General features: G+C 40.1%; 2 protein-coding genes across 5 annotated transcripts in view; both read right to left on the bottom strand.

The window, feature by feature from the left end:
- The window catches only part of LOC133488846 (voltage-dependent R-type calcium channel subunit alpha-1E-like), a 51894-nt gene extending 47641 nt beyond the window's left edge, over positions 1-4253 (bottom strand). For both annotated transcript variants that reach the window (XM_061797278.1, XM_061797277.1), the window contains exon 1: positions 3824-4253. In XM_061797278.1, coding sequence (XP_061653262.1) covers positions 3824-4218 — 395 coding nt within the window. In that variant the 5' untranslated portion in view covers positions 4219-4253. The remainder of the gene's footprint in view (positions 1-3823) is intronic.
- A 2680-nt stretch (positions 4254-6933) lies between these two features.
- klhl14 (kelch-like family member 14) overlaps positions 6934-12074 on the bottom strand; it is a 45919-nt gene continuing 40778 nt past the window's right edge. For all 3 annotated transcript variants that reach the window (XM_061797280.1, XM_061797279.1, XM_061797281.1), the window contains 2 exons: positions 11503-11660; positions 6934-10809 (listed from right to left, as the gene is read on the bottom strand). In XM_061797280.1, the coding sequence (XP_061653264.1) occupies positions 10669-10809; positions 11503-11660 (299 nt within the window). In that variant the 3' untranslated portion in view covers positions 6934-10668. The remainder of the gene's footprint in view (positions 10810-11502; positions 11661-12074) is intronic.

Genomic DNA, 12074 nt, shown 5'->3' on the forward strand with positions numbered 1-12074 from the left:
TCAAAATGATGACTGGTGCGGTACACTATGGTCAAATAAATCTACATATTACTAGATAATAAATCAAGGTTTTGGTCTAGTTCCCCATTTATTCATTGCTTGTTCACATTTTTATAAATATGAAATATTTTATAAATATGAAATATTTATATATATATATAGGCGGCACAGTAAACGACTGGTTAGAGCGTCTGCCACACAGTTCTGAGGACCGGGGTTCAATCCCTGGCCCCGCCTGTGTGGAGTTTGCATGTTCTCCCCGTGTCTGCGTGGGTTTGCTCCGGGCACTCCGGTTTCCTCCCACATCCCAAAAACATGCATGGTAGGTTAATTGACAACTCTAAATTGCCCGTAGGTGTGAATGTGAGTGCGAATGGTTGTTTGATTTGTTTGTACTCTGCGATTGGCTGGCAACCAGTACAGGGTGTGCCCCGCCTCCTGCCCGATGACAGCTGGGATAGGCTCCAGCACGCCCGCGACCCTAGTGAGGAGAAGCGGTTCAGAAAATGAATGGATGGATGGATATATATATATATTTTTTTTTTCTTCCCACTTTTATCCAATCAGAATGCATCATAAAATCCAAAATATGCCTGGCAGTTGTCGACAACTTTACAAAACTAGTTGGTTGGTAGCCGTGGTAGTTCAGAGTCCGGCTCTGATCTGCTGTCTTTTGGCGTTCTGCAGGGTTCAATTTTAGGCCTGCTGATTTTCTCTTTGTATTTGCTGCCACTAGGTTCCACCTGGAGAAAGTACAGGACTCCCTTCCGTTGCTATGCTGAGAAAATGTAAAGGATTGTTAGTGGTCTTACTTGGTGTCGCAATACTTTTGTCAATACATACTGTATATGTCTTTCAGCCAACATTGACTCAAGTGGTTTCAGTATTTTATTTAAATTTTTTTTTTATATTCTTTCCTTTGACTTGTTCCCTAGCAACGGATATCCGTTTGTACTGTTTGGACCAATGAGTGCCACTTTAAATGTATGACTAACTATGCAGTGGAAGCGGATGCTTAACGTTCATTGATAGGGGAGTTCAAATTATCTAGAAATGTCAAACGAAAGTTGGAGTTCGGGTTGGAAAACATGCACACTTTCATCTGTTGGATATGTAATAAAATATATTAAAAGTAATACAATTATAAATACAAAATAATTAATAAAACAAGTCTATCCATTTTGAGATACATTACATGTATGCCGTAAAAAAGATTACATTTTGTATTATTACTTTTGTATTTATTCAAAAGAATTAACCTGATTTAGGAAATTATTTATCATTTCTTATTATCTCTTAAAGAATTACAAAGTAGGGAAATTATAAAATAATTTAACAACAACAAAATTGGAGAACAATGATACTGATGAACCTTCATCGATGATTTTAAAGTTATTTTTAAATAAATAATAAAAATAATATAACTAATATTTCCAGGTACATGTGTATGTGCTGTTTGCCAACACAAAAATAATATTTGTAATTATTTTTAATCAGTTGAAGTCTCTCTTTTTTTGTCTTTGTACAGCAGCTGTAATTTTTGGTTTCTTAAATACGATTGAATATCATTTTGATTGCCGTCACACTGCAATCTAACATATACATAAATAATCATTTTAAAAATCTACAGAAAAATGATAATAAAAAAATAAATACATAAATAAAAATAAAATAAAAGAAATCACAAAAAGGCCAACATTGTCCAATTAAATCACTTAATTTCCATCCATTTGTGTGGAATGCAGCGAACTGAATATTTTCCCCAAATTTCACAAAATGTCAGACCATTTCTAGAATGTTCCTGTCATTTTCCAAAGTGCCAAGTGTAGCCGATACACTTGAAAGTTGTCAATCCCAAATGCATCCGATGCTGCCTTGAATCCCTAGCATCCCCTAATGGACAAATAACTGCAATACACCTGGTGCTTAAAAGCAAAATAAAGAAAGAAAAAATACAAATTCCCAAAAAAACCGAGTGGCACAGCCTGGCGCACCCTTTCACATTCCCAATGTGTTATGCCCTATAATAATAACTGAGGCTTTCAACTAAACAATGATCTGCTAATTGTTAGAGTGGATGGCGTGGGTGTTGGGAGGAAATAGAGGAAGGAGGTGGGAGGAAGTGTGTGAGTGTGTGTGTGTGTGTGTGTGGGGTGGGGGTGGGGGTGTTACGCTTGATGGAGAGCCACTCCACGCTCAAGTGTTGGCAAGCGGCTCATCACGGCACCCTCAGATCAGCGCGCACACACACACACACACACACACACACAAATAGCCAAACGCTGAGTTGGAATCAGTCGGAGATGACTGGATGACTCATTGCTTTCCTGCAGAACCCTTAAACAGTAATATATATATATACATATATATATATATATATATATATACAGGCAGCACCAAAACAGAAAGAATCCAGCATATGTACTTCCTTTCAAGGTGACTCACTCATTGACAACACTTCTACTGTATGGCTGTGATGGCAACGCTTTCATCTTTTCCCTTTTTAAAATATATTATGATATTACTGTATGTAATAGTACGTTATACGGTATTAAGTCCTCCACACGCGATACTTTTTGGTGAACAAATATACAATGCAGTAACAGAACAAGTTTGTTTTTATTATTATTGTTTATCACATGATCAAATAAACACCTCATGCCGAATAGAATTGTCCATTTTACTCATGCAAAAATGGTGAGAGAATGTTAAAAAAAAATGTTGGCGAGCCAAATGGCTCAACAAATAAATCAGTCGAGGACTACCATGTTGGGTAATACTTTAGCAACCCCAATAATCCATGCAAATATGTGGGTTAAATGGCTTTTTCTTTTACCGCAGTTCCTCTGAGGTTGTGTGTGTTTTTTTACAATTGCATCAAATGCGTTCATGGGCCACATGTGGCCCACGGGCCGTAGGTTGCCTAACACCGATACCAGCCTCATTTCAAGGTAGAGGGTACTTGCGAAGGCTGCCGATACCAGCCACAGATACTTAAGACAAAATTTTTAAAAAGGTGTCGTAAAGGTGCCATGTTACAGGGTTCTTATGTCCCACTACGCTGAAGATAGCCCCCTCCCAAAAAAACTCAAACATGCTAGACTACATTTTGTATTCAATACCAGAGGTTCCACTAAATTGCATGGTTAAAAATCCAAGGTACACTTGAAATCAGTCATTGTCACACTAATGTATGCTGGAAACGATGGTTCCTTGAACTCAACGGAGCAGAAGCAGGTGCAGGCTATTTAAGGCGATGAACATTTAAGCTCACCTTTTGGGGGAGCTGGAAACGGGGGTGCATCCACCCATGCAGTGATGTCTTCTACTGCACCACTCATTTAGAAACAAATTGCACTGCCAACGCCAAGAAAGTCGGGACCGTGAGCTGGCGGTTAGCACGTCCGCCTCACAGGTGAGAGGCCGCGAGTACGCGTGCTCTCACTGTGCTTATGTGGGTTTTCTCTGGGTACGCCGGCGTCTTGCCACATTCCAAAAACATACACGTGAGCGTCATCGAAGACTCGAAATGGTCCGAAGATGTGAACGTGAGTGGAAGTGGACTTTCTTTGGCCTGTGATTGACTGCTTCGGGGTGTACCTTGCCTTTTCCAATGGCCCTAATAATTGATTGTTAAAAATTTGGACTATATTATTTGTGTATTGCAAGAACACAACAAAGCAAATGGACGTCGAGTACCCGTTTTATTGTTGTTATTTGTGGACTATTAAGAGCTTCTTTTTACACTTGCAAAACTCATCAGGGCATTATCAATCCGCTGAATACGACAGTGGTACGGAAACAGGAGTTCAGAACAACTTACTCCCACTCCTTCCTGCGAGCTTGCGGCGTGCTCTGCATCTTGTGAGCCTGGTGAGCCATGATGATGTCCTTCTGCTCCACGAGACCCCCGCGGCGCCGGAGAACGCCGTGCGGGCTGGGGGACCCCGAACCGCGGTCGGAATCGTCGGCTCCCCCGCGCGGAAGGTCGAAGCTGGCCGCCCGAGCCGGGAGCTCCAGGAACTCGCTGCGGGGCACCTGCAGGGAGCAGGAACGGACGCCCTGCGCCAGGCCGGGCCGGGCGGCCGGGAGGGGCTTCCTCCAGGGCTCGGGTTCGGGGAGGGACAGGGACGAGTGGACGCGCTGCTGCCCGCCGGGACCGCACATGGGCGGCGAGTGGAAGGTGGGCGACAGGAACTGATCGGAACTACTGAACATCTCTACGCTGGCAAGGCTCGACCATAGAGAGATGCCTGGGCACCGACAAAGAGGCAGAACAAAACAGGACGACGTATTAGCCATTTGGGCCCGAGAGTACGGACGAATACAGAAGAACATACAAAGCAGACGTGGAACCTTTTGGACTCGCATTAGATTTTTTTACGTTTTTAAAAAGGTACAGAGAGGCCAGATTGAAATTCAAATGTGTAATAATAATTCAAGTCTAATTTTTTTATTGTAAAATGTATCCTTTATTTGATTATGACAATTACCCAATATTTTCATCAAATAAATAGAAACAAATTCAAACATGTAAAATGGTTTATTCTATATTTTTTATGGTATTATTTACAATAAATGAATGAACCAATTATTTAATGACATAAAAATATTTTATTTTATTTTATCTAACAAACAAAACCGACGTTTGTGAACAAACCAATTTTTAGGAAGAAATCAATATTTATTTTCAAATGATCAGATGGGCTAGGTCACTGGAAGCTGAGGTAAATAGAAAAAAAATGTTTTAATAAAATAAAATCATATACAGTAAATACATTTTCAGGAGGCCTGTAATATTTATTGCATTCGTTTCCTAATTTTCCTAAAATTGGTTAAATAAATACAAATATATTCATAGTTTAAATATGTTTTATTCATGTCTTATTATTAAATCATTGGTTGATTTATTTTAAAGAATAAATGAAAACCTTTTTTTTTTTTTTTAATGGCATATACATTTAACAATGTTTTATTTAATACATTTAAAAAAACAGTTTGTCATGAAATAAAAACAAATTCTAAAATAAATAATTGGTTCATTAATTAATTGTAAATAATTTAAAAAAACAAAATAAACAGTTATTACAAACATAATGCATACATTTCAAAATATATATAACGGAATGCAATGTAACTTGTGATGATAAGCATAGGATAAGAAATGTGTTCCCGATGCACTCTCTGACCGAGAAGGTAGTTGTGGCGATAACCATAGAAGAGGACATGGCACTTATTGCGATGTACGAACGCAGGGCACAAGTCTCTCTACCGGCTGCTCAGTACAATCAGTCGACAATAGTCAAAATAATAATAGAAGAACAGAATGCGCTGCCAAAATCTAGTTTTAGACTTCATGTGAAGAGACTCGCCTGCCCCTGCTTGCCAAGGGGGAATCCTAATTTCTTTTTACACTTTTACCAGAGGTAAGAATGACACGAGTCCATAGACGTGGTCACGAAAAACAGAGCGAACAACAACCGCGTGGCGGCTGAAACGAGGATGATGAGGATGATGAGGGCGGGAGAGGCCAAGGCACAACCGTGACCCACTCGTCAAACGTCAAACGTTTGGAGGGGAGCGCAGAAAGCGCAAGAAAACAGGTCACATCCCAACAAGGAATGAAAAAGTTGCAGCTACGTGCAAGCGCCTGCTTCACCAATCGAGTCCAATCAAATGAAATGCTTGCGCACCATTGCTACCTGCTTCACGAATAAATTGTTGAACAAATGAATTGAACATTGAAAGGTGGCCCGGTGGACGATTGGTTAGCACATCTGTCTCGTCTCACACTTCTGAGGTTCGGGGTTTACTGGATGTGGGCCACCGGCTTTCCTCTCCGGCCTTCCATTTTCTGCCACTCCCACTCGCATTCACGTGTGGACAATTTGGTCTTCAATGAACTAGCGTGCTTTTTGTTTTTATAAACGAGCGAGGAATCCGAAGAAAACCCACGCAACCGTGGGGAGAAGACGCAATAGGCCGGAGCAGAGGCTCGAACCACGAACTCTTGATTGCAAGGCAGACGTGCTAACCACTAACACGACATGCTGCCTGTTAGTTTTTTTCCCCCTGTTTATTTTAATTAAATAAAATCTATTTAAAATATTTGCCGGCGGTGTTAATAATAAACTAAATGTTTTCAGCACAATGCCATCTGGTTTACTAATAAAATAAATAGTTTAAACATTTAATAAAATGAAATAAAATTTTCAAAAATGCCATAAGGGCTAGTAATCAAATAATACAAAATATAATAAAATACCATTCAATTAAAATATTTATAAGCGGATACCACCCGGTAAACAAATAAAATACAAAAAAAATAGAAATGTAATCAAATCAAATAACTACATTTGTCAACTGCATTGATGATAAAATAGGTTGATAATAAAATAAAATATGCTAATAAAATTCATTTTTGTCACCCGAGTTACAAATAAAATGAAATGCAATTTTTAAAAGTTAAATAAAATAACATTTACTAGCTGTAATTCATGATAAAATAAAACATTTTAACATGAAAAGCACCTTCATCATAATAAAATAAAATGTTTGCAATTTGATGAAACCTGATTTACTGATAAAATAAACAAAAATTGTTGAGCATGCAATCCACATGGTTGATAATAAAGTGAAATATGTTTGATCAGGTATGCCATGTGGGTTTATTACTAATATTAAACAAAATAATAACACTGATTAGTAATCTTCTGCAAATAAATATATATACAATATATATTGGTTGAAATGGAGATTGGAGTTGCTGGTCCATTTTGGCTTTAAACAGTCCCCATGCACACACAATGAACAAGAGCTGCCTGCTGGGTTCAATTGGACCAGGTGAACATTCCTTAAGAATGGTGAAAATCCCATGAAACAAATCTGACATCCATGCATGAAGCAGCCAACAGTGAACCACTTTTACCTCCATAAGACGCTCTTTTTCCTTCACGGAGTCCAGCTCAGGTTGCATCCCCCATGCAGACCCTCTCCCTGCCTGCTCCACACAAGTTGGGAACACGGATGAGGAGGATGCTGGTGATGATGATGAAGAGGAGGAGGATGCTTTTCGCGTGGATTCCTTGAGTGATGGTTCCTGCCGATGGGGGGCTAAAAATACCCGAGGGGTGGCTGGCAGCCAGGGAGCAGCTTTCCTTCCTTCCTTCCCAACGTGCAGGAGCGTAAACACGAGTGAAGCGTGGAAAGAAAGCGAGCCCACCACCCCCGACAAGCCAACCGCCCCCTCGTCCCCTCCTTTGCCCCCCCATCCGCACCCCATCCCACTTGGCCGGCTGCCGTGCTATGAGTCACTTTGCGTGCTTCTCTACTTCTGCAAACTAGAAACAATGTCAATAATTGTTCTCCGTTGCATAGTGACCGTTCAAAGAAGATCTGACTACAGATCAGCTAAGTGCAACAGGTTCATTGAAGACTAAGTGCGTGTGCGTGTGCGTGTGCGTGCGTGTATGTGTGTGTGTGTGTCTAACTCATACACTCACCACCAGATGGTGGACTAGAGCCACATACCTGAGCTTCTTCTCTATGGATTGTGTCTCAATTAATCGTCGGCTGCTTCAACCAAACTTGCACAAAATAAACGCCTCACTTCAAATAGATGGCTTCTTGTATGTTACAAAAATGGCAGGAGGATAATGATGAATTTTGTTCCCGAGCAAAGCTGCTCGATAAATAAATCAAGCACTATAGTGCTGGTTAAGGCATCACAGCAATTGGACTAGAAAAAAATAAGCACCTCACCTCAAATAGATGCCTCCATCTGTATCACAAGGGTAATGAAAAATGTTGTCGCTCGGTAAAAATGGTAACTAATCAAGTGCTTTATCATTAGTTAGGACATCACAGCATCCATCCATCCATCCATCCATTTTCTACCGCTTACCCGAGGTCGGGTCGCGGGGGCAGTAGCTTTAGCAGGTGCGCCCAGACTTCCCACTTCCTCCAGCTCTGTCGAGGGGATCCCGAGGCGTCCGGCAGGCATCCGAATCAGATGCCCCAGCCACCTCATCTGGCTCCTCTACTCTGAGATCCTCCCGGATGACCGAGCTTCTCACCCTATCTCTACACCCTGCGAAGGAAACTCATTTCGGCCGCCTGTATCCGGGACCTCGTTCTTTCGGTCACGACCCACAGCTCGTGACCGTAGATGAGGGTAGGAACGTAGAGCGACCGGTAAATCGAGAGCTTAGCTCCTTCTTTACCACAACGGACCGATACAAAGTCCGCATCACTGCAGGCGCTGCACCGAGCCGCCTGTCGATCTCCCGCTCCATTCTTCCCTCACTTGTGAACCCCAAACTTTCCTTCACTTCCCCTCGTAAAATGTATTCTCAGAATATTGCGCTTTTTTTTTTAAATATAAAAAAGTATTCATGACCTTTAAGTCACAGCAATCTTAGTTATTGTCGCGCACCTTGACCACAAGAGAACCAGCAAGCTCTCATCCCTTTCCTGTGACTAAAAAAAAAAAAAAAGTGCTATAATTGACCACATGGTTAATTAAAATGTCACCTGTATTCACTGCAGTTATTCCCCAAGGAGATGAAGAGGTGTTTAGCATTGGGACCGCAGCCTTCCGCCTGCCTTGCACACAATGATTAAACACTTTAAAACAGCTCACAATTTCACATAAAGCTTCGAACAGTGCTGCCCATACACATACCTTTGTAGGTTACTCGACCAATCAGAGCACAGCGCTGTGTTATAGCTCCACCCTTACGCGAGCATTTCGACATTGCTGTGCCTCTCAATCAATGAGAATATAGAGAAAAGTTCATTTATTTCCCGAGTTTACTCATTAATTGTATAGATTCATTAAAAACATAGGATGCTACTTTGTCTACATGTGCCCCGTGATTGGCTGGCAACAAGTCCGGAGTTTACCCAACTTCGCTCGCCCAAAGGCTCCAGTTCACCGTCAACTCTAATGAGGACAAGCGCAATTTATTTAAAACAAATTAAAAGAGTTTTTAGTCATCAAGTGTCAGTTTATTTCCATATTCTAAAATGCAAAGGACATAAACAGGATTTGAGAATAAATCCAAAAATGTTTCACTGCAGCAAGCGATTATGTACAAGAATGAAATCAACAAACCTTTACAGGATTCAACATTTTTTTTTTTTTTTTTTTTCTAAACTCAATAACATAGACAAGACTGGACTCATTTGTACTGAAAGAGTTTTTTTTTTTTTTTTTTTTTTAAAGTTTAACACAACACAATAATTCATTTACATTATTACAGTGAACTCACAGGCTCACTATTAGTGCATTAAGGTCCGCTGTATGCTTATAAATAAAGGAGTATTAGGCCCACACTGGGGGAAAAAAATTGTATATCGTAGTAGAAAACTTTTTTTATTCATTCAAGAAAAAGTCATAATCTTGTGAGGAAAAAAAGTCACAAAAAAACTATTTATGCCTGACAATCACTTATCTTGTTCTGAGATATTTTCTAGAGAAAAATTATATTTTCAAGAAAAAAAGTTGTCACCTTGAGAGTCTAAGATCATTTCCTTTGCTAAAAAGACTGTTGGGAAAAAAAATCTAATTGTTAGTCATAATATTATGTGATTATGTGAAGTCGAAGTTGAACAAGAAACAAGTGGCATTTGAACAAATAAAGAAAAAGAAAGAAACAACTTTCCTTCACTTCCCCTCGTAAAAGGTATTCTCATAATATTGCGCCTTTTTTAAAATATAAAATGTTTTCCTCGAAAAAACAAACATATTTGCCATTTTTTCCTCATAAGATTACCACTTCGTTTTCGTAGCATCGAATAATTTTTTTCTTTTCCGTGTTGCCCGAATACTCTTTCATACTCATATATGGAAGATTGTAGTATACCATAATACTCCTGTAGTTGGCGTGTTCCTTTTGAGTTGCCACTCAATTACCCAAACATGCTTCCAGTACATTGGCGAGCAATTACACTTTGATTGTACCATCAATATGTCATTCATTACATTGATCAGGAATAATAATTAGCGTGTCACGATTGAGATTTTTCATTAAATGAACCAATAGGTTCGAAATGTTTGGAATTGACACAACTTGGGCTGCACTTTTTGAAGTCATCATGTTTTTTTGTTTTTTTTTTAAGTGTACTTTGAAAAGTAGAACAAATGCTCTCATTTTGGTGGCGGAAACATGATTAAAAAAAGAAAAGAAAAAGAAAGTATGTGCAGGTGACCAGGCGTTAACATAGTGAGCCATGGTGACTATTTATACATAAAAAATAACTCACCCAGTGCCGGTTGAGTGCCAACATCCAGTGGGAATAATCTCTGTTTCTTTCTCTCAGTGCCCGTGTTCGAATTGATGTGTACCAGATATACGACGGACCTGAAAGCTAGCATTGAGCAAATGCGTGCTATAGAGTAGAAGAAGAAAACACCCACTGAGCTCATATGGACGTGAGCAGTTTAAATACATGATTTACACATCGCTTTCCTTCCCTCCTCTTTACACCTTCACAGGGGAATACCCAAAGTGCTCCGATCAAACTTGTACAAAAATAATGTATACACCCCCACATCACTGAGCAGAAGCGGGAGATCGGTGGTAAAATTGCTGCCTGCTTACAAACGGACGGACGTTACTCCCCCCAATCATCGCTGAGGTTGCCGCCCATGGGCTGGATTAGTTGTCATTTGTTGAAGGGGAGGCAGGCGGGCAGGATGACTGTGGAACAAGCCGGGCCCGCCAAAGGTTCCGCCACCTCGCCTTCCAACTCTGTCCATGTGGCCTTCTCCGGGCTGTAGCAGATGGTTGATGATTTATACGCCCCCTGGGGGAAAGACGGGGAACTCTTACTAGAAAAAAAGTCAGATGCATACGTTCAAGCAAATCTCAATCTTAAAAAAAAAAATTAAGGATTGTTTTTAGATAAAAATTATTTTTTTATTTGTATTTCTTAAAGTCATATTATTCCATTAAGAAGATTCTTAATATACTGTCGTTTATTTTTTAAAGATAAAGATTTTTTTTCAAGAAAAAAGTTGGAATTTTAATATAGTTGTATTTTTCATTATTACAAAGTCAACTTTGACATACAAACTCGTAAGATCATGAAAATCAAGCAGAATCTTTTTTTTCCAAGATAAATGTCTTATTTTTGCACAGAAATAAGACACTATTCAGTTGAGACAAAATGTCTTATTTTTGCACAAAAATATCTTCATCTTAGTTCAACGAGTATTACAGGATTAAATCTGCACGTTGTGCTTATTCCCAGAGATGAAGCAGCCTCGATTGACAAATTTAAGAAGCCCAAGAAGTCAGACATTTTTTTAAAATTATAGGATTGTTTGGGCCCAAGTCGAGATTCTGAAATTTGAGACTGAAAATGTCAACATGCTCCAAATGCTCCATTATAATTGCATTGAGGCGGAAAACAAATACATCAATGTGAAAAGAAATCTGCCAATATGTGAATCTGCGGGTGTCGAACCGCGAATATGTATCGATCATAAACCAGTACCATGCTCCAGCTGTAGCCGCCCACGAGGAAGATGCTGTCGTCGAGGACGGTGCAGCCCGGCCCGCTGCGCCCCTCCAGGATGGGCGTCTGCAGAATGTTCCACTGGTCCGCCTTGGGGTCGTAACACTCCACTAACATGACGTCTAAATGAGAGAAACCTGTGAGCGGGGGACAGAGAATGAAGGGTTTCCTCTTATTCTTAGTTGGACTTCGCATGTTGCTAAATCACCACAAAGTTACTTGTTTCAATGGCCGTCAACAACAAATGTCATCGGCTGCTGTTGAAGCTTCAAATGAAGGTTTTAAGACAGACGTTAGGGTTTGAAATTCAGCCTTGAAGCAGAGTGTTGGGTTTGAAATTAGGGTTTCAAGACAGGGTTGGTGTTTCAAATCATGGGTTAGGGTTTCAGTCCACTGTGAGGGGTTTGAAATTAGGGTTTCAATCCAGGGTTAGGGTGTCAAATAAAGGTTTTAAGATGGGGATCGGGTTTCAAACAAGGGTAAGGATTTCAAATGAGTGGTTTCATGCCGGGGGGGGGTAGAGATATAAAAGGGTTAAGGTTTCACATTAG

The sequence above is a fragment of the Phyllopteryx taeniolatus genome, chromosome 14, assembly GCF_024500385.1.
Source record: "Phyllopteryx taeniolatus isolate TA_2022b chromosome 14, UOR_Ptae_1.2, whole genome shotgun sequence".
Classification (NCBI taxonomy): Eukaryota; Metazoa; Chordata; class Actinopteri; order Syngnathiformes; family Syngnathidae; genus Phyllopteryx; species Phyllopteryx taeniolatus.